At 40.1% G+C, this 23,477-nt stretch overlaps 1 protein-coding gene across 1 annotated transcript in view; it reads left to right on the forward strand.

The window, feature by feature from the left end:
• Positions 1 to 576: 576 nt before the first annotated feature.
• Positions 577 to 23,477, forward strand: part of FBLN1 (fibulin 1) — a 101,103-nt gene continuing 78,202 nt past the window's right edge. The window contains exons 1-3 of the mRNA XM_065410693.1: positions 577 to 631; positions 3,807 to 3,906; positions 14,580 to 14,712. Of these exons, the coding sequence (XP_065266765.1) occupies positions 577 to 631; positions 3,807 to 3,906; positions 14,580 to 14,712 (288 nt within the window). The remainder of the gene's footprint in view (positions 632 to 3,806; positions 3,907 to 14,579; positions 14,713 to 23,477) is intronic.

Below are 23,477 nucleotides of genomic sequence, written 5' to 3' on the forward strand. Positions count from 1 at the left end.
ACTTGAAATGGAGAGGGATGTAAAAGTTGCAGTTAAGAGGCAGCCAAAGTAAAATTTTTCTCCACAGAAAGAACCATTCCTATATCATTGGAACATAAATAAAATATAATCCATGTTATGCTCCTGCTTTATAAACCTCACTGGCACTTCCTAATTACTTGAATCCTGATCTGGTATCCCGTGAACTTTAACCAATCCACAGAATGTTTCCATCCAATTTTTTTAACATGGCAGCCATAGAATAACAAAACCTTAAATCACTCATTCCTTATCTCTCACTTCAACAAGATTCTTGCCTAAACAATTTTTACAATGTTACTTAATCTCTACATAACACAAAACATAGTTACTCCCTCTAACTAAAAACGGCTGTTTGCGCCTGATCCACAGCCCATTTAAGTCAATTTTAAGATCACCATTGACTTTAGTGGGCTTTGGATCATGGCCTTAATCCACATCAGCAGGACTGATAACAGATGATTGCATAATAGCATCTCACAAAGCCCGTTAATCATAATACCTCTCAATTTTAGAAAGGAGAAATCAATCTTTTGTTTTTAATTGAGAAGTAGAAAGATGTCGACATCTTTTGAAGCCATTTCTTCCACTGCTTGGGTAAAACTTTCTTTGGGTATGTCTACACTAGTGATCGATCTATTGGGGATTGATGTATTGCGTCTCGTCTAGACGCGATACATCAATCCCTGAACGTGCTCCCTGTCGACTCCGGAGCTCCACCAGGGTGAGAGGCAGAAGCGGAGTCGACGGGGGAGCAGCGGCCGTCGATCCCACGCCGCGAGGACACAAAGTAAGTCAGTCTAAGTCGATCTAAGATATGTCGACTTCAGCTACGCTATTCTTGTAGCTGAAGTTGCGTATCTTAGATCGATTTCCCCCCCCCCCCCCCAGTGTAGACCAGGCCTTTGTCTAGCACACCATAACATCCATGGAGGAGAGAGGGAAGAAGAAATTCAGTCTCAGTATGTTTGGAAAAACCAACACATATTCTACATCCATCTTTTTTTCTTTTCTTCCCCATCTCCCTCACCCCCACTGTTTTCTAAGTAGTTATTAGAACCTCTTGGTGCCAAAGTACAGGATTGAAATCCTGGCCCCTGGACAGAACCCTCATTGAAATCACTGACAAGCTCTCATTGACTTCAGTGGGGCCAGGATTTCACTTCAGGAGAGTAAATCAGATGCAAACAGATTCTGGAATATTGCAAAAGTAGACTTGTCTATAAATGCCAATTGTAAAGGCAAACAGCAAAGCAAAAACACCAAAAATGTTTCTCCACATTTTATTATTCCATTATGTTTTAGAAGAATGGCCTCAAGATAGGCTTTTTTGTATTGCTTGTTTTTTAACTTCCCTTTCTTCTCAAGAGGGCTGTGGCAGGTTCTTTGGATGATATGAACCGTAGTGTGAACTGCAGTTTTCCCTCCTCAGTCCAGATCTCCCCTGTGTGGACATATGTCTGCATTTTAAATGGCATTGCTGGGCCTGTTTTAAATTCTCTAGTTACTTGGTTGGAGTAGGGGTGTATGGCCAGAGAGAGAAGCGGTGGCCACGGGCAAGGGTTGTCCTTTTCAGGAGGAACGTGGCTGAGGACCCTGATGTTACTTTGTACGGATCCCTGCAAAACCTATGGCCAGCTCTGCACTTCACGTGAATCATTCTTCAATCTGGGTAAAATTAATTGCAAACATCAGCAGTAAAATGTGGTCATTCATAACAAATTTCATTAAGCCTGAAGCACTCAGTGTTTGCTAACAGTGCATTTGCAGGAGAAGAGCACCAGACTTCATATACATGGGTCACTCACACCCAGGCAGGAGACCAGACTCCATATATTACTTCCATGTCTCCCATCACAGGCAGATCTTTACTAGAAAAATCTTTGATTTTCTTTGTAGTACTGTAAGCCATATCTGTCTTTCAGATAGTTGCATGAAATCCTGGACCTACTGAAATCAGTGGTAATTTTACCATTGACATCAATGGGGCCAGAATTTCACCCATTGTTTTTGAGTTGTGTATAGCACCAGATGTACTTGGTGCATTACAGGAGGAGAAGAAAATGGTCACTTCCAGGAGACAATTATATGGGGAGTCAATATGGTCCAGTAGCCAGAACACTGGGCTAGGAATCAGGTGACGTGGGTTCTATTTCCTATTCTGCCACTGATGCAAGGTGTGACTTTGAGCAATCACTTCATCCTTCTGCACCACAGATTCTCCATCTATAAAATGGGGGTGATATTTGCCTTCCTTTGTAAATCACTGCATGATCCAGGAATGAAAATATCTTATTTATTATATAATTTTAAAAAATCAACAACCAGAACCTGTATAAAACAAAGATAAATTAACAGGAACTTTACATTAGAAATAGCTCTAATCACAAGCCTCTTCCTCCAGAGTGTGTATTTCTGCCTGGAGCATGTACAATGAACTGTTCAGTGACTGGACTCTAATAATAAGAAAATGTGACTCTTGCTTTAGTCCAAGTTCTAACATACCTGCTGTGTGGTGAACCTTTGCACATGAAACAGACCTGTGACCCTTGTCGACTCATTAACAGTATTTAGGTTTGCTAAATCAGGTAATTCTGCACAAATACTATTAAAATTAAATAACCATCTCCATTAGCTTGATTTGTTTTTATTTGTTATCAGTTTCCCTCTGATTTATATCAACTGTATATTTATTTATTTATTTATTGAGTGGCCAAAATGTTATATAAATTTGCCTCTAGCTTTCTCTGAAGATAGTTCTGCATATATAGTTGATTGTAGACACTCTTAAAGAATCAACATTTTAGATGTTCAGGAAGTAAGGAAGTTACATAAATTCACTTATAATTAATATTGTCCTTATATTGTTGAGGAGGAATGTCAAATGCTTCCTTTGTGTTATACAGTGTGGCTCATGGCTGCCCTCATCTTCAACATTAAAGAGTGCAATTCAGGGAGATGATGGTTCCTTCCAGTATTCAGTGCTCCATCTTGATCTTGGTGGGAAATGGACTATTGCATGCTGGGAGCTGAGTCCCTGTCCTACATCTTCATATTAAAGGATAAGGGTATCTACAGTCTGCTCCGCTTAAGGATAATTAGGTGCAGCAGTTGGGCTCAGGACAAGCTGCTAATATATCCTACCATGTGGGCTGCAGAGAGGAGCCAGCAAGAGACTCCAGGTGGTAGGAGGCAAAAGCAACCAAAGCGGAAGCAGTGGATCTCTGGACATTCAGAGAACTTTTTTTCAATTTTGACTGGAGTTTTTCTGCCCTGTGTTAATTGGCTCCAATCCTTACCCTTCCTCACATTCTCTTTACCTCAGCTTCATTTCACAGTTGCCCCTCTTAGCCTCTTCCCATCTATCCTGTCCCCATTCACTCCCCCCATCCCCAAATAATCATGGAACTAACATGACATTTGCTACCATCACATTGTCCACTCAGCTTGTGTGTTCTCCTCCTTCCCCTACCCTGTGCCTGTCTTGTCTAGTTAGATGGTCAGCTCTTTGTGGCAGAAACCATCTACAACTCTGTCTGTTCAGCACCTAGCACAAGGAGGCACCACTCTTGGTTGGCACTACCATAATAAACATGTTAAATATAATTAAAATACAACCCCTCACTTGGGCATCCCTATCTACTGCATAAGTGTGTCATTTCAACCTTAGCCAGGGTGCACAGGGAAAAAGTAATTGGCTGTCAACTGTAGTAATTATTAGCAGACTCGACACTGTTTGTTAAGGTCCTATGAAATATTCTGATTTTTTTGTTTGTTTATTTCTATAGAAAATTCAGTGGAAAAATGCTGCAAGAGTGGTAATGAATGGGCAAGTCAAAAAAGACATTGCAGTTCTCTGCCATTTATTTCTGAATCCAAAGAATGCAGGTATGTTATTACTTAATGTTGATTGTGAAAAATGATGATGACCATCATTAGAGCTAGTTGGAAAATGAAAAATTGCTTTTGAAAGATTTGACCATAAAGTTTTGGTTTCCAAGGGAATTTTCAATTAGCTTTGAAATAATATTTCAAAAACCTACTTTTAAACATTTCCTTATAGTATTCCAACTTTTTCCAATTGGAAAATATTAAAAAAAGTGGAAATAAGGTTCCCACACACAGACTTTCTCACATTTTAAGCCCCCCCCCTTTTCCAGTGCATAAAAAAAATAAAAAAATAAGTGGGGAGAGGAGGAGGGAACAGAGGTTTTTTTGTTTTTGTTTTTTTAAAGGGAGGAAAAAGAGAAACAAACCTCTGATGATCCAGAAACTTTAAATGGAAAATTTAAATTCTTTGGCTTCCAAAGACCAAGGGGGAAATGACATTTAAAATTGAAATTTAAAAAAATTGTTTTGAATTTTCCTGTCAGAAAGCCAAAAATAGGGAAAATGTTGATTTCACTGAAACTTCATTTTCCTATGGAAAACATTTTCGGGTAAAAAATCAACCAGTTCTAGCAGGTGTCATAGTGAGATTAAAGGCAAACCAGGAAAGAGCTCTTGTTGTTAAAACACTGGATTAGGACTCAGAAAAACTTGGGTTCAGTTCCTGGCTGTACCAGATTTTTGCTAGTTACTTATCTCTGCGCCTGGAGATATATCATCTATTAGAGTTTGTGAGGTGCACAAAGACTGGCGATGGAGAGAGTGGGGCAAATGTCTAGGTAGATTGAAATCTGTATGTCAACAGGAGACTGGGAAGTTTGCAGAATTCTTGATGTACAGCTTGTTCTGGAATTGTATCTTATATTATGGAGAAAATTTTGTGGCTGTATTGGTATACAAGAAGTATATTTTAACACTTTGCTAAAAAGGAATGGACTCAGCTAATCAGAGAACATGGATATGTGCAGTTAATCACATTATGGTAGTCTTCTGTAACTACAGTATGCAAATTCCTGCACTCTGGTTTGCTGATACCATTTAAACTCACTGTTCACTTTCTCACAGCAAATATGGCCATTCCAGTCCTAGTACAATTAACTGGAGGATGCTACTATGAATGTGTTCACTTTTACAAAAAGAATAGCAAATGTAAGTAGACAGCCTGCACCATGTCCCGACCAGAGAGAAAGTAAGAGATGGGCATTCAACACCTGCACAGTCAGTCCTTGATGTGTCATGCACAACCTCATTAAACTCTTTGAGCCAGTTGCTATTGCCATTATTCATGTTAAGTAGCATAGTTCTCTTCAGGTAGGAACTATTTGTGAAGCAAAGCCCTACAGCAGGTAAGGGCAGACTCTGTCCGTTTATGGCCCACGGAGTTCTTCTATGCAGCCCACAGCTAGTCTCATTTTCAGTATGAAGCCACGATTCATAGAGAAGAAGAAAACTTAAAGCTCCTAGTATGCAGCAATCCATCTTGATCTGAGCATCAAGCTTTTAGTTCCATGGCAATTTTTCGAGTAAGATTTTTGTTAATATCTTTTAAATAATGAAACATATATGTGCCAGAGCCTCAGCTGATGTAAACTGGTGTTGCTTCATTGGCTTCAGTGTAGCTATATTGATTTATGCCAGCTGAGGATCTGGCCCAATGACAATAGAAATTCTTGGATACCAGTCAGCCAGGAACAGTAGCCAATATATAAAATTAGTATCTTTTACCCAATTTCTCCAGTGTAGTCAGAGCAAGGAGACTTCTGTATTTCCTATTTAGTTCTATATTTGGTTATATGCATAAGTAAGAGGGTACTAATAATAGTATAAGAAAAGCTAAAATTTCTGGGAATAAGAAGGTCTGACTTGTTTTGGCTATGGTTTTGTATGTATAAAAATAGCCTTTGAGTGTAAGGATGAACAGATCTGCCAATTCCATTGATATTAAGAGAGCACTATTTCCTATTATGTGATCCAAAGAATGAAGCACTGAACTTTAAAAATACTATCAACATTTAACGTATATAGTGTTTATACTAATCCTTGTAGATATTAGAGGCGTTATATTTTCTTTGGCACCAATATTTTATGTTAGTTTTGCCATTAAACCAATTTGTAACACTTAAATTGTGGCTCTGACAATAATAGGGTTGGTAGTTTGAAAGGCAGCTTCTAAGAAGATTTTATATTTCTCCATTTAAAGCACATCACCCTGTCCTCTTCTCTCATTTCAAATGAATTGCGTAGTGCTTTAACCTTATGTAATTGTAGAAGTGTTGGATTGATCTTTGTTATGGAAAGAATGTCTTTTGCAGTCATGTCTGTCTGTTGTTTCTGACTTTTTTTGCATTTATATTGGCATAGAAAGCAGTCTCTTGCGCACAAGAATTGACAGATAGGACTTAAATCCCAATTTAGGAAATACTTGAGGAGTGAAAAGAATTATAGACAAAACAAAGACAGGAAAAACAGGAAACCAAGTTTATTGAACAACTTGGAAGCAAGGGTATTTCTGATTTAAGGATCATTTGCTTAATGTGAGCTGAGATTCTCATGAATAGTAATTTATTTTTTGAATATTGTAATTTTAGACAGAGACCCTTAAAACTTCATAGGAAAGCTTAAAAGTGTACTTAACTATAAATATATCTGACTTGTGTACATACAGAAAGAGTCTAAGCATCTAAAATACTGTATTATGATAAACAGACACTGTATATTGCAGTCTCAATAAATAATGCACTAACTTTTAAAGTGCAGTCGTACTGAAAAGTCACTATGTAAAAATGGCATCCTTACCTGTATATTGTTTTGGCAATAATAATTTATTTATTTATTTATTTATTACTACTTTTTATCCCAGTTATCACTCCATCACTAATACAGCAGCAAGACCCTCAGCTGGATTGTTTTCTGATGTCACTTCATAAGCAAAATGTCAAGGGCCAAAGTCTGTTCTTCATTACATCTGTGCAACCCTATTCTAAACAGTGGTGTTACACAGATGTAATTGGGGCCAAAATGTGAAGTCAGGGAGCCTAATTCTCCTCTCATTTATACCAGTGTAAGTCTACTGACTTCAGTGCAGTTACTCCTGATATCCACAGGTGTGAATGAGAGCAAAATCAGGCCCGGTGGTTTAGCTTACGACTAAATGGGGATAGAATTTAGAAAGAAATTTTCAGAATGGTTCAGGACCCACAAAATGGCACCGGATTTTCAAAAGAGCTCAGCTCCTATTTAGGCACCTAAATACATTTCACAGTTGGAGCTGCTGGGTGTTGAGCACTTTTGAAAAACTGGCCATAAGTTATGTGATGTAATGACAACTGAGCTCTTTTCCTACCAGAAGGAACTCCGCTTGACTTCCAAATGACAGGCTGAGCCTGCAGGGCAGGCAGTTAGACGAGAATAAAACACCTTGTAAAGTGAGCAGATTTGATCAGGAAGTCATAGAGACAACATAACAATGGACTCAGTCTGCCACTTTTACAGTCACAAAGTAGAACTATGCTACAAGGACTCTTTAATATTGAAAAGCCTGGATGTGAGCAGGTGCCTTTCCCAATCTATTTTATTCTGTATATTGTTTTTAGTATCCCCTTCCTGGGCTTTGGCTTGATTAACAAAGAAACTAATAACAATATAACAAAGGCTCAAGCTCAGTCCTCCTCCTAGATGGACTACTCCTGGGGTTCCTGCCTTAGGACTGCTCAGCCCACACCTTAGGTGTCCTCTCTTTTTCTGCTCCCATCTCCCTTTATCTGAATCTGGGTGTGGCAGCAGAATCATCTTAACCCTTTTGCAGCAGGCCAACACTTACTAATAGGAGATGGAGGGAGATATTCCATGCAAACTCTGCCAGCCTGTTATGTATCTTCCTAGAGCCAGCCCCAGGGAATGCTCGCTGGATTCATTGCTAGTCTATGCAACCCCTTTTGGGATCTAACTCCAAAAGATGCCTTTGGTTGCCAGAGGACTTGCCAGCCATAGTAACTCCTTTTCCATGGGTCTGAGCACATTTCATGAGCTAGAGCCAAGGTTAGATTGAAAAGATACTCAGTCTTGCTCCACAATAACTAGCCTGGGCAGCAAGTAGTAGGCCACCTTACCTCAGAGCTGGTCTGTCTGAGCTCCCTACTTGTAGAAGATTTATATCTCAGAATAGATTTGGAATCCCCATGGATGCAGGTGACCTATTTGGCCTCTGCTGCCCAATTGTAGTCAGGATGTTCCAAGTCTCCTGCATATCCTGATGCCACCATTTCCCCCACAAACTACTACATTTCACTGTGTCATAATACTTCCCAAAGCAACAAGATTTTTGCATATGTCCCCTGTGACTAGAGCTGTGCAAATAACTTTTTTTTTATCAGGTCATTCCAAAAACAAAACAAAAAATTGTTTAGCTTAGAGCAAAACATTTTGTTCAACCTGAAACAATATGTTTTGTTTAGTTTTTGCGCTTTCTAACAAATATCTAATGTTTTAAAATAAAATTTAAATGAATTTTCAGAACAAAAAATGTGTGTTGAATCAAAACATCAAAATGTTTCAGGTAGACAATATCAAAATGATCTAATGTTTCAATATTTTTGGAATTTTTATAAAGATTTTTTTTTTAATTTACTGAAACAATTTGGCGAATTTGACATGAATTTGCAACTTGATTTGGTCAACCCAATCTGCATTTGTTTGGTGGAGGGGGGAAAAAAGTTTTGGACAAAATTTCTACACGTGCCGACAGTACAAACAGATAATAGGCCCAGAGTTTGGGTGAGCAGACTTTTTGACCACCTTCCTTCTGCCCACTGATCCTTTTCCCCAGGACATTTTCTAACATTTCAAACCCACACTAGCTTCACACAGGTGCCATTTATTTTTGAAAATTGGCCTGCCCAAGAAATGTCTCCTCCTTCCTGCCCAAAGGGCATTAGAGGTGAGATTCAGTTCTGGACCAATAATAGTTTGTGAATTAAAAAAACCCTCATTACTTTAAATAACAGAATATAATGCCCCTTTGGAGCTAGAATTGGGAACTAATACTATTATTTATTTGTATTATGATAGCACCTAGGAATGCCAGTCACAGACCAGGACCCTATTGTGCTAGGTGCTGTACAAACACAGAACAAAAAGACAGTCCCTGTCCCAAAGAGCTTACAATATAAGACAAGAGACAACAGGTAGATACAGACGGAAGAACACAAGGGAACAATGAAACACAAAGAAGTCAGCATGATTGGTAGTGGTCACAGCACACCAGCTGCCTAACTATTTTATATATGACTTTATCATTTTATATCATTCTAGTACTGGAAGGGTCTGACATGTCATACTTTAAAGTTGTGACACTTTTCTGTTTAGAAAGTTTGGGGTCATTTTTGGAGATGTTTCATGTTTTAACTTTTCCTCTGTGCCCTGTTCATGGAACTCATGATTAGGAACTCTCCTTGATTAGGGGTGGGGTGTGGTGCAGAGCAGACGAACAGTCAGTGGATAAGGCCTTCTGGCTTTAGACTAAAAGCTGAAAGCCATCTGTGGCTCAGGCCTCCTGCCTGAGGGCTAAGCAAATAAGCGGTTAATGGGTCAGGCCTTCTCGGTTAGGGCTGAACACACAAGCAGTCTGTGGCTCATCCAGCCGTGAGTGCAGGGTAGGGGGGCCCCAGCCCACCCTGTGCCCTGATGTCCCAGCTCAGGGCCCTAGAAGCGACGGGTGATCCCTTAACAAGGTTGTCGGGGAAGTGTGGGGTCTCTGCCTTGCCTCTTAGCAACACAGCTGAGTCAATATCTCGGTTCCCTTGGCTACTTCCTGTCATTGTTGTCGGCACACTTTCCACTTCCCTTTGGGTCTCTCCATCTCCTGGGGCAGTGGCTGGCCTTCTCTCCAGGCTGGCTTAGGGGAGTCATCACTGGGTGCCACAGCCAGTCATGGGTTCTCTTGGCAATTTGGCTCCCTGGGAAGGACATCTGGATCCTTCCTTGGTCTGGCTCCAACTGAGCTGCAGGGCTCTCCACTTATGCTTCCTGCCCAGCCACCACACTTCCTGCAAGAGGGAAGGGGCAGGGTTAGCTGAGCCCAACATGATGAGTTAACCCCCTTTGTGCCAGAATGAGGCCATTCCACCTCATTACACTCTCATTGCTGAGACATTTCACATTATGAATGTACAGAGCAAGACCTGTAATAATTTTTATTCAACATATATGCCAATCTTTCTACAATCATGCATGTTACACAATAATCTTTGAACTGATAAGAGGGATGACAGAAGGACTAAAGCCAGAGCAATGTTTTTGTTTCAAAAGTCTGTTTAATTTGAGAACATAGCTTGTCTTTGCAAAGCACTTCTTTGAGTGGAATCAGTATCTTTCTAGTCTTAATGATTGACTCAAAGATAAAACCTCCAGTTCTTCACATAAATAGCACAAAAGTGGTTTCAAGGCACACTAATAAGTCAAGGGAGAGGGGAGTAAGGTAATGAGGGTTTTTTTTTCTGGGTTAAACTACACTGGCACCAAATGAAGAAATTGTCTTACGACCAGAGTTAAATGTTAATGCTTTTATGAAAAGAAATGAAAGGAAATAAGAGCTCACCAGCGGTAATTAGAAAATCCATGCTGGTTTAAGAGTGCTCCCTCTGGGGAGGATAATAAAGAAGATGAAAGGATTCTGGGAGTATAGCTGTTTAGTAAATGAACCTGCAAGTTTTTCACTATAAAGTTGTTCTGTGAAAATCAGTAAGCAGGTTAAATTTTAACGTAAAGTAAAACCACATGACTCTGGTTCTTCACAGATCTATTAATCTAATGTCCGGTAAAAGATAGAATAAAATTAAGGTGCTTTGATCGTCTCTAATTTAAGATTTTTCAGTTGGTTGGGCTTTCATGAGTTGGGTGTTATATGCTGTTCCAAATATTGCTGAAATTAATCTAAATCTACTCCCCAAATTACTTTACATTTTCAGCCAAATTTGTCTGTGAGCATAAGGATAAAGAGGGATTTCAGGGTTAAACATATGTTACCCTTCAATTAATTATATTCTTATTAATGAGTTATTAAAAAGTTTATTTCATTTTTTAGAAATATCTGTTTCAAAAATACAGTTTTAAAAAAAATCTAAAACATAAATTTGTTTAGTTGGTGATACACCGATGAAATGTGATAAAATCCACCATAAATCAGAGATCAGAACACTTATGTGACTCTTATATATCCTCAGTGAAAGTCAATTCTGTAGCAATGTACTCTTAGAATTTCCACATTTAAGGTTTGGGATCCTAGTAAAATTTCAGCGTATATAACAAAACTATAAATTGAACTTAACAAGGTTCTTGTACAATGTGGTTACTGAAAAACAGAACATTTCTGATGAAGTTGAAGAGGTGACTATTTTGGTAGTTGATTGAAGTAGTATGCTCAATTAATCTAAAGAATAACGAAAACTATTTATCTTAATTTTTCAGGCCTGATCTTGTAAGCCATCCATATGCTACTGAATCAATAAGAGTGTTGAATATGGAGTATTTGCAGGTTTTGCTCATAGGGGCTGGGTATTGTATAGACATAGGAAGAGACAGTCTGAGTCCCAAAAGTCTAAAGATATGTTGACTTTCCTATATAGTGTGAAGACCTCCTATAGGTGATCTCTCTCTCTCAGTGGTAGTGCACAGAAAGTGGGAGAGGATGACACATAGGCAGACTAAGTTGAAGTCAGAGGCTCAGCACCATGGAGACTTTCCAGTTGTCTTCATCCACCATTGCATAAGGGCTCATTCTGACATTGCCTTTGTAGAGGAGATGTATAGCTATTTTACAGCCTGGGGGAGGTACTTGCCTTCTGTACAGCACTGAGCCCAGCTGCTTTGGTTGGGCTTTGGGATGAGAATTTGCCTCATAATTAACAAATAGTATTTTTATTCAACTATTTCCATTCTGTTGAATTTTAACTACTAGTTACATTTAAAATTAGTTGAACTACTTGTTATGAATAGAACTGGTTGGGGAAAAAATTGACATTTTTTGGTCAGAATTTGCCAGTTCATTGTGAAATACTTTGTGAAGATTATTCAATTTAGACAAAATTCCACCAGAAATTCACCCACCTGGCAGTTTGATAGACAGCCAGGAGTTTGGAAGCTCTGGGGGCTCTGGCTCCTAACTTCCAAGTACTTGGCTTCCCGGAACCCAGGCTCCCTGAGCTTTCAGGGTCACGGGCTGCTGGACAGGCTGCCAAGTAGACTGCCCCAGAGCTGGGCCTCCCAGTAGAGTTTGGCAGAAAATGATAGTCTCCTTTCCCAGATAATTTTGAAATTTGGGAGTCTGTCTCATGTTGGAACAAAGTCAAATGCTCCATGAAAAGGAATGACCAGTCTCCCCCTCGCTCCAGTTATGAATTTAGCCCTTCCTTTATAATGATTTGTTTTTGAACTGATCCCGATTATCCTTCTCTGCAGCTGTCATTCATAAATACTCACCAAGTAGTTTGAACAAAGAATTTTCAGGCTCTGAATGATTGAATTTCACTGTTCACTGTTCCTACTGGGCCTGATCAAAAGCCCATTGAAATCAATGAAAAGACTCCATTGGCTTCAGTGGGCTTTGAATCAGGCCTATTTTGTGGTTGGTCGGTGTGGCAGGATGAAATGGTCAGAAAAGAGTTAAGGGCCTGTCACACTGCTCAGCAGGGGATTTAAAAAAAAAGCTTGCCCTCTTTCTGGGGACTGAGAGAAGGAAGAGGAAAAGCATCTGGGCACTGTAGCCAATAAATTGGGCCCTGAGACAAGGGCCTGAAACTGATTTGGGTATGGCACTTACACTTTCCTGGACTGGTGAGTGAGCCCATCAGTTTACAGTCACCTAAATGGCATGGTATTGTTTCTGGTCACTGATTGGCTGACTGTTACATCTTAATTAATGGATGAGAGAAACATTTTAAACAAGAGAATAACTAATACGGATTAATTTACATTGGCCAATTTGTATACTAATAATACTTTGAAATCTGATGGGTGTTTTGCCTAAGTAAGCATTGCAAGATGAGACCTTTATATAGCAAAATAAACAAATACAATTTATTCTTTATGAATTTAGCCCAGCAGCTTTGAGTATCATCAGTATGCCCAGAGCTGTACTAAATTGAGAGGATCACATATATGCTATTTGCCCAAGGAGCTAACACCCTCCTTCAGAAAATATGTTGGATGAACTAGCCCCATCATCACAATTTCAAACAGAGTAGACACAGGTGTTTTTTGTTTTGTTTTTATTTTTTATTTTTTTAAAGTTTTGTTGGGGGATGTTGTTGCTGAATTCCTTTTCAGAATTGTAGATGCTTCTAGATTATGCCTGCAAACATTTTACTGACCTATTCTAGTAATAAGTTATTTTAAAAAAATAGAGAGTGCTTTTTACAGTTAACAATGAGGGTAAATCTGTTATAGTCTAAGATTTTTAATAGATGTAAGGGACTCAGGTGACTTGTTGATGGATGAAAAAAATATATTTCTAAATAAATACCTTTAAAGGCGACCTGCAGTGCTTTTCTGACTTTTTTTTCTTACACTCCCTTATATGTAAGAGAACACAGGCACTGGCTTCCTCCAGCCCCTTGGGGTGCTCAATCCCTTGCTCCACCCCAGGCTCTGCCCCGCCTCTTCGTGCCCCCACTTCACCTCTTCCCGCTCAGTTCTGCCCCCTCCCCCGAGCGTGCCCTGTCCCCGCTCCTCCCTCACCCCCTCAGCGCCTCCTGCACACTGTAGAATAGCTGATTGCTGTGGGAGGGAGGTGCTGGGAGGGCGGGGGAGGAGTTGATCAGCAGGGCCGCCAGTGGACGGGAGGTTCTTGCAGGGGTGGAGGGGAGCTGGCTGCTACCCATTCATTTTTTCCCGTTGTTGGCATCTATGTAAGAGAATAAGTTTTTAAGTTCCCCTATTACATATAAATAAAGAAAAGTTTTACAGTCTAAATTTGCCCTTTGGATGCTCTCTTTTGTCTTCAGCATCTTATGTAACTTTGTCTTCTGTGAGATAGTAACATCACAATCAACTCGTGAATATATTAATTAATTGATGTAAACTGATCTGTTCCTAGTCTGTGAAATTTCCCCTCTTCCCCACCCTATACTGGAATGCAGCAATGTAACTGCTTTAACTTAAACAAGGTAACAGCATTCTCCAAGATGATGTAGCAATGTGTAAAGGGGAGGAAGCTGTTTGGGATGTGCTTGGCATGCAAATATCAGTGATGTCAGGAGAGGGAGAAGTTTGTCCTTATTCAGTTTTATCCATGGGAAGGAGTTGAAGGAACTATTTTGATTTACGAAATTATATAAACAGGGTTGTGACACATGTAAATAAAGCATTTATGGACCATGAGTCTGAGAGCTGAAAAAGTGAACAAACTTGAAAAGCTTTGCAGGCCACCATGATGTGATAGTCTACCGATGGACACGTTTAGTCAGTATCTCATAGACATTTGTTCTGATTGTACCTAAAGAGTCCTTTTAGCTCCTTTTTTAAAAACTAAGATCTTTGTTCCAAGTAAACATTTTCCCACTGAAACTCAGTACAAATACTGGTTGGTGCATCATTAGCAGCAGTTACTGATGTATATCCTTTTGTTCTAAGCAGGCTTTTTTTTTTCCCTTTTGGTCTCACTTCATTTCAATTGACAGCATAGTCCAGGAGCAGTGCTGCAGTAATAAACTGGAGGAACACTACTGTACCATTGGCATTAACTTTGCCAATGACCATGAAGAATGTGATTCACATGATGATATTTCCACTTGTGAAGCCAAATTCACTAAGGTGAGAGTTCAGAACTGCTATTCACGGTTGTTATTTATGATAGCTAACATGAGTTTGATTTATTCTTAAACTGAAGCATCTCCAGGATTTTGAGGACAAGTAAGTGTCGTCATCATTCTGTACCCAGGATGAAAATGCTCATCTTGTACACCTTGGATTGACCAGTTGCCACTACCCTGTTTACAATCTAGTTTGCTTCTTTCTTCAAAATGAACTCTCTCCTATAATTATTACAAGTGTTTTCTACAGAGGGTTTTCAGCAGTGGGAGGTGACCCTATCCACCTGCTCTGGCTTGCTTCACAGCATGGATTTGCTCTGGGTCCAGTCACCACTTTTTCTCATTCCCTCAACCCCATGGCCTCTGCTGCCTCTCTGAGCTGCCCGGCCCCCTGTTGTTTTTTCTTTGGCTGTGGGAAGAAGTGAGATCCAGGAGCTGAGGGAGGTAGTTTATGGCGCTGTTGATGGCTTCTGCAAGTAAGGGCATTTTTACAGATTGTTTTGTCTTCCAAGTCTGTGGTAGCAAAGCATGTGTACATACATTTAAGTATAGTTTAAAAATTCATTAGGCAGCTGTCACAGGGTAGCTGGTCCCTGTGGATAGACTGAACCCAGCTCCCCTGGACCAAAAGCCAGTGAGCCCAATCCAGCTAATTTAAGAGGGCTGGGTTACTCCTGGGCCTATAAAGGGCTGCTAGTAGGCAGCTAGGGAGGAGGAAGGCCTGAGGCAGGCTGAGCCCTGGGCAGCAAAGGCCACATGAAGTGGACCTAACTCCTTTGGTGAGTCCCTGGAGCAAGGGGGGCCAGGGACTCAGGGAAGCCTGTGGCTGATGCTCCAAGGTAGGAGCAGAGCTGGCAGAGGTTAGGAAGTTGCCAGGAGCTGGAGAGCCAGAGACCCTGGGGGGCGGGGGGGTGGCCCTTAAACCTGGGGCCAGGTATTGATTTAAGACTGTGTTCTGTTTGTTTGTTTGTCTCTTTAAATCTTGTTATAAAAGAATAAACCTCCTGGACTGGGCGTGAGCGCATGTATGGCATGGGGGTGCAACGACGCCCTCCACCCTCACCCCTGATGACAGCCGCATAAGTGCCTACTATCCTCTGCTGAGCCCTCCTACCCCCTTTTTATTCTCCTAGCCAATTGTGTTTCTTGAGCATGTGATTTATTTATTTATTTATTTATTTATTTATTTATTTATTCGTTCATTCACTTTTGTGGAGAGGCAGTTTTTTTTACCTCCCTTAAAGTGGAGGAAGCAGCTTAAAACCAATCAGAAGTCTTAGCCATATCGTAACCAATTTAAAAAAAGTTTAAAATCTGAGCTGCATGTGCATTATATCCACTTTTAAAATGCTCCTAACCTAACAAAATGACTCTGAACTTGCTCACTGTGCAACCTTCAAATGTTTTTTTGTGAAATCAAAATAATTTTTTGACCAAACAAGCAGCGTACATCTAAGTCACCTTTCACACTTCAGCCATTTTTGACATAGTTCTGCTTTAAAAATAATCAGGGTTTTTTACAGTGAAAGATGCCTTTCCCCCCTCCCCTTCTTCGTTCACAACTCAGTAATGGCTGAAGGAGTTTTACTCAAAGTGTTCAAAAAATTCAGAGAGAGGTTAAGCATGACAAATTTCAGCCCTGGAGTAAATGTTTTGAAGAATTATAAACACATGAAAACTGGGTTGTAATGAAAAGTGTTTTTCAGTGGTTGCTACCAGAGACACAGCTATAATAACAGCAAGGTTTTAAAGCCATGTAAATGATCAAGTTGATCATGATCATGTAAATGACTGTGTAAAAGGTCAGCCTGAAGAAAATCTCTCTTTCACCTACACAAGTTGGACCAATAAATATATTACTTCTATATTATCTTACCCACCTTTTCTTTCTAATATCTTACAACACTGCAAGCAAGTTAAAAAAGACACAATTAAAGTAAGTTCCTCACCACCAGATCAATGTTTCACATGTGTGAGTTTATCAGCATGAGGGAATGATACTAATTATTACAGGCCAGATTCTGCCACCTTCACGTGTGTTTAGTAGTACCTCACTCTGCAAAGTGTCCCATTGAGATCAATGTGTAATACATTACGGCTGCATGTGAGAGGTTCACAATCTTGTGTAGCTAAACTGTTCTTAACTTTCTTATATGGAAAACATTTTGAGTCAGAGAATGTTGAGCCAGACAGTATGCCTGATGTGCACTACGGTATTATGACAAAGGAACGTTAGTATACCTCTACCCCGATATAACGCTTTCCTCGGGAACCAAAAAAATCTTACCGCGTTATAGGTGAAACCGTGTTATATTGAACTTGCTTTGATCCACTGGAGTGCACAGCCCTGCCCCGCCCCAGAGCGCTGCTTTACCTCGTTATATCCGAATTCGTGTTATATCAGGTCGCGTTATATCAGGGTAGAGAAGTATTATGCGTCTTACTGGGCTTCTATCTCAGTGCTCCTGAGCTTGGTCCTGTTTAAACTTGACTTTAACATGTGAAACCTTTTGGACCGAACGTCTTTTTATTTTTTTCTCCAAGAAAATAGTCAGGCTTAATTAGGAATCCAATTAGTGGGCTAAATTGGTGATCTTTCCAGTAAGAGAATCACCGGGGTTACTATTCTCTAATTGGAGTCCAGAACATGCAACTAGAAAGAAGATGAAGAAGCATATTTTGAAAACACTGGTCTGTGTTTTTGCATCCACGGATTGCAGTTGTTGATAATTGTGAGCACAGTTAAGCACCTTGTTACTCAGAAAATGATGGGTACAAAAACAAAAGTCTATTTAAAGCCAAGCAGAAAAATCGGTCTCCAAAGACAAATCTAACTCCAAACGTGTTGGTTGAGCATTGACTGGCATAGGAGACTCAGAAGTACAGATCAGCAAGTGTCTCCGAAAGCTAGATCCACAAATTAAAGGGCAGAATCTGGTAAAAATTTTGATAGTCCTTAAAATGCTCAGAGATCTGCCCAAATCATAGCACTTTCTCTCTTCCCAACGAACAGTATTTAGCCCTTATTCTCCCATTTTCTAAAGAAGCTTTTGTCTATATTATTAAATATAAAGTTTTTTATTCTGAACTGCTGGACATAATTTGTTTCATTGTTCACATCTTCAGAAGTTGTGAAAATTTCCACTGGATTCTTATTTTGTCCAATCTATTTTTCGACTGCTGACAGAAGTGTGTACTCCAGCAGATGAGACTTCTTGTGGAGGAGCCTACAAAAGCATTGTTAATGCAGCATTTGCTGTTCAACTCTTTATATTTAACTAATGATATAAATAACAAGGAGGTATTATAATGTTTAGTTAATTCAGGGGTTTTATTGGCTAAGCACTATCAGGTGATTCCTAGTCATACTAAGAAATATTTTAAAACTACAAACTTGTAACTATGGGCTGAATAGAAAATGTATGTATATGTATGGCCTGATTTTCAAAGGTGCCGAGCATATGTGACTTCCCACTGAAGTCAGTGGGAGGCTTCGGATGCTCATTACCTCTGACTACCAGGCTATTACTGCATACGTCTCTAATTTTGAAGCAAGTATATGGTATGCATGTTTGTCTTCCTATATTTACTCCTTTCCATGAAAAATTAAGGTGTGTGATAACTTGATTGTTCATGAGACTAGAGGGGAAATAATAGATCCTTTAACCTCTAGGTCATAGGTGCACATATGATCCAGGTTGGATCACATGCTTAACAATGACCTAGAGGCAATGATGGGGAGTATTACAATTGGATAGTTATTTGGCACTCTACATTAAATGAAGAGGTAGTCTCAACCCAGTTCCTAGGAGTTGTCCACCTTACAACAAATCTCTGGCACAGTTGTCACCCTTGTAGGCAGTGTCTTCAAAGAGGTCAAGAACTGAACTGACAGGGAGTCTGAACTACACTTTCAAACTAATAGATGTTCAAGCTTACTTCAAAATAGGATGGAAGCACTTGGACAAAATAGTATGGGAAAGTGCACTGGCACTTATCATCTTCTTCTGATGATGATATTTATTTAGTGCCATGAATTTGAGGACCCTAGAGTGATTTATGAGCACTAATTAAATTAGCCTCACTAGCCTCTGTGAGTTATCTCCATTTTATGGATAGATGGACGGACTGAGACATGGAGAGGATAAATGACTAGCCCAAAGTCACAAGTGAGGTATGTGGCAGAGCCAGGAGCAGAACCAGGTCTCCAGGCTCCCAGTCTTGTGCTGTAACCACAAGACCCATCTTTTATTTTCACCTGTACTTCTTCTTTAATTGAGTGGAAGATCTCAGCCTCAATCCAGCATCTTCCATCAGCACTAAGTTAATTTAAAAAAACTGTAAACCAACCAAACAAAATAAGCAAGAATTGACACCATGATATTTGACCTAGAAGTACTGCATTTATTGTTAATCTTCAATACTTCTGTTCTTTACGTTGGATAATTCTGTTAGTGCACGGGTGTCGTGATGGTAGTGGCAATATGGCTAAAGAGTCATTCTGAATAATAATGAAGTTATTCCTTGTCCCCACCCAACCACCTTTGTTTGGAAATATGTTCATATCTGAAATTAAGGTCTCAACATTTAAATCTTAAAGCATTTTTCTCCTAGAATGAACAGTGATCCTGAAGAAACTTAAAGCTGGAATGGCAAGCTATCTTCTAGTCTCAGCTAGAGATCCTGTTATAGCTGCTGCTGGAAATGTCTTCCTTTCTTTTTTTAATGACGTTTTTCAGTTCTCCATAGTACAGTCAAACAAAATACATGAGAACCTCGGTTTTTATGAATACTAATTTTAGGAATGTCCAGCAGTTATATAAACCATTTTTTCCCATGATATGGAGGGTGGAAGGGAATCACACTACAAAAATGATATTGATGAAGAACAAATTGTCATAACTTGACATTCCGATGCCTTGAGTGCATTTGAAATGGCTTTGCAGTGGTGTGAAGAACAAGAAGAAAGTGAGGCAGTGCACCATACTTTAACTTATGAACAGCATCTAGTAATAGACTATTGAGATGTTCAATTTTATGAACGCCTCAATCCAAAATTAGTTAGTAAAATAGGGATTCTACTGTAATATGGTCAAATTATATACATAAAAGATGAAGCATGAAGTAGAATACTTATGTGTAAATTGCTCTTCTAAGGAAAGGAAACAAGCCAAAGCTATCAGCAACTCTTCCTGAAAAAGAAGCAGCAAAAGCTCTGTATAAAACAAAAAATAATGCTGTAAAATGCAGCACAAGAAGGGGCAAGAGGAAATACATGGATAACATCACCAAAGAAGTTGAAGTGGTTGATAAAAGAGATAATAGTAAAACACTTCTGTCAATTCAACAAGGTTCTAACTAGCAAGTTTAGACCAGTTGGGCGCCTGTTAAGGTAAACAAGGAAAGACCCTCGTAACAGAAAGAGAGCGATAGGCAGAATACTTTTAAGGAGTGCTAAACAGAACAATGCCACAAGAATTATTGACTTTGACAAAGACCTTAAACACCAAGAAATAGACGTTGTAACATCTAACATTAAAACCAAAGTGAAAGATGCATTAAAAAGTTGAAACATGGGAAATCTTGCAAGTGAAGACAGAGTCATGGGGGAAATGTTGAAAGCTTGTGATGAGACTATCAATAAAATCACCAAAGCATGGGACCAGGAATAGCCTCCGGAACAGTGGGAAAATGGCATTAAAGTCAAAATTCCAAAGAAAGGTGACCTAGATGGTCAAGCTGTACCTAATCCTGCTTCATCGTGCAGGATTTCTTAGAGTTCTATTATTTCTATGATTGATTCGAAGCAATTGCAATAACTGGTGAGGTGTAACGCTTCTTTCAGTGATAGTCTTCTTCAGTATCATCTTAAACAGAATAAAGGAAGCAGATCAGCCAAAACTAATGGAAGGCAATCTGGCTTTTGATTTGGAAGATCAGGAGTCAACCAGATTTTCATCCTAAGCATACTCTTTGAAGAGTGCATCAAATGGGGCAAAAACACTTAATAGATTTTAAGAAAGCACTTGACAGCCTCCATCATGCTTCACACTGGAAATCTTGAAGTGTTAAGGAATGCCAGCAAAAAACATAACATCAAATGCAGAATGCACAGTTAACACAGACATGAGCAAATGGTTTAACATAAACACTGGCATCAAACAAGGATACATTCTCTTCCCTCTCCTGTTTGGATTGCCATTGACATCATTATGAGAAAAAGTGTAGATGGATATAACACAGGCATCATGTAGTTCAGCAACAGTATACTAGAAGATTTAGATTTTGCTGATAATATTGCTCTTCTAAGGGACAGCTCAACCAACATGCAAACAAAAACTGAAAGATTGCCCAGCATTGCAAGAAAGGTGGGATTAATCAATTATGAAACAAATCTAATGAGAACCCCAGCAACTCCCAACACAAAAATTACTTCTGAATGCAAGCGGTGAGCCAATTCACATAACTTGGCAGTGACATGAAAGTTAATGAGAATATCCATAAGGAAATAATGTTGTGAATTGGCATGGTGGCAGCTGCAATCACCAACTTAAACAAGAAATTTGGTCATAAAAAATCTACAATTTAAAGACTAAACTAGGAATCTTCAACTTAAATATAATTTGCACCTTATGGATGTGAAGGCTGGAAATCCACCAAATATATAGACAGAGGTCTAAATGCCTTCGAAAGCAAATACTTCAGGAAAATACAAGGCACAGGCGCCGACTTTCTGATTTCCTGGGGGGTTCTCCACCCCTTCTTTGTACCTGGCCCCACTCCCACTCCACCCCTTCCCCCAAGGCCCTAGCCCCACCCCACCTCTTCCTACCCTGTTCTGTCCTCTCCCCTGAGGGCACCCCGCCATAGACGACTGGAGCCTCCCCATACTGGGGGGGGGGGCACGATCTAAAGGGGAGGTCACATGTGTCCCCCCCCGCCAACCTGCCCCCTGCTGCCAGCCCACCACGCTGCAGAGCAGCTGACCAGCGGCCGGAAGGGGCTGGTCCCGCCCCTTCCGCTCCTGGACTCCCTGCCCCTTCCAGTCCCCGGCATCTGGGGCACATGCCAGCATGTCCCCCTGACGCATCAACCAGCCCCACCCTTGCTCCACCTCTTCCTGCCCCCACTCCTTGCCTCCCCTCCTGCCCAATGCCTCCTGCCCGCCACTGAACAGCTGACCTTCCGAGGGCAGGAGGTGGTGGGGGGTAGGGGCCTGCCGGTGGGTGCTGAGCATCCACTATTTTTTTTTTTTCGTGTGTGCTCTGGGACTGAAGCATCCATGAAGTTGGCATCTCTGATACAAGGTGTTAAATGGAGTGAATCTATAACAAATGCTGAGACTCATCCGAAATCTCCCTATGTCTAAAGTTATCCAGAAAAAAAGATGGAAATATGTGGGATGTGTTGAGAATGAGGCCAGGGCATTTTCCACAAAAAGATGAAGCACAAGTTAGGATGCTTATGAGTAGCTTGCTCTTCTAAAGGTAAAGAGTGTGAGGGAGAAAAGGAAAAGTTGATCTCTGTATTTTATCCTTGTGCTGCTCCAGGCTTTAAAGTAATTCTTCATTACAGAACAGAAGAGAAAACATATGTACAATTATTTATATGGGTAAGTAGAGAAGGCGGGCAGGCACGTATCTCACAGGTGTTGGGAGAAATGTACTGTTCTCAGTTTTTTGTTGGAAATGGCTTCTTGAAACTACACAAGGGATTTAAGTCATTAACTTCAATAATGAGTAGTTATTTTATGTTCCAGCTGTGTTTTTAATTTTTTTAAATGCTGCAGGCTGTTTCCTTTTGAGCTGAAAAACAATTATAAAAGTCATTTCTAAAAAAAATTTTTAATCTGCCTTTTACTTCACAGCAGTAGTTGGCAGACGCTGGTTGCAGTGAACCAAATTTCACCCTAGCTTTCTTGCAGCAGGGGAGAAAAGGGAGCAATTTGGCAATGTTTTTTCAACTCAGGCTAAAACAAAATCAACACAGCCATTTGTTCAGAATCAACCTTTGTTCTGTCCTGCAGTGGATTCTGAAGCCCCTGTTCTTCCAGTGAAGACCCTCATGCCTAGAAGGACTGGGCACTAACAGATCCCATTTCAGGACTGGGTTCTTAAGAAGTGGCATTCTTAAATAATTACTATAGAGATGTGTGGACCAGCATTTAGGACACTGGATGAGACTTTGTTCTCGGGTCTACCACTGACCCGCTGCATCGCTTTACCTCTCTGTGCCTCTGTTTCCCCCTCACTCTTTGTCTCTTGTTTGTTTAGACCGTAAACTCTTTGGGACAGGAAGCATGTGCTTGTATAGTGCGTAGCCGAATGGGGCCCCAATCTCAGTTGAGGCATCTGGGTGATACCATAATACAAGTAATTAATACTAAAGTTAAAAATGTTAGGCTCCAATATGAGGGATTTTTTTTTCTTTTTGGAACCTTTTAAATCATGGTTGGTCTATACAGAATTGTGTCTTCTTTCATGTCTTTTTGGTCTGTTAATTTTAAGCCCAGGTGCTTTATTTTTTTAAGTGAGAATTTGGGGGATGTTGGGAGGGCAGGCTAGCGTGCAGTTTATTTATAAACTGAGCAATGCCCCTCATCCTCATGGTGACAAATAAAATCTGTTTTAAATTAGAAGTGGAGCTCAAGTCATTCAGGGTTTTGAGGAGTCCCACAGTTTGGTGGTGTTCAGAACTGGAGATCTGGATCTGCTCATTTGAGGGAGGGGAACCCACCACAACAGTTGTACATGGACCATTCTTGCC

This window comes from Emys orbicularis, chromosome 1 (assembly GCF_028017835.1).
Source record: "Emys orbicularis isolate rEmyOrb1 chromosome 1, rEmyOrb1.hap1, whole genome shotgun sequence".
NCBI lineage: Eukaryota > Metazoa > Chordata > Testudines > Emydidae > Emys > Emys orbicularis.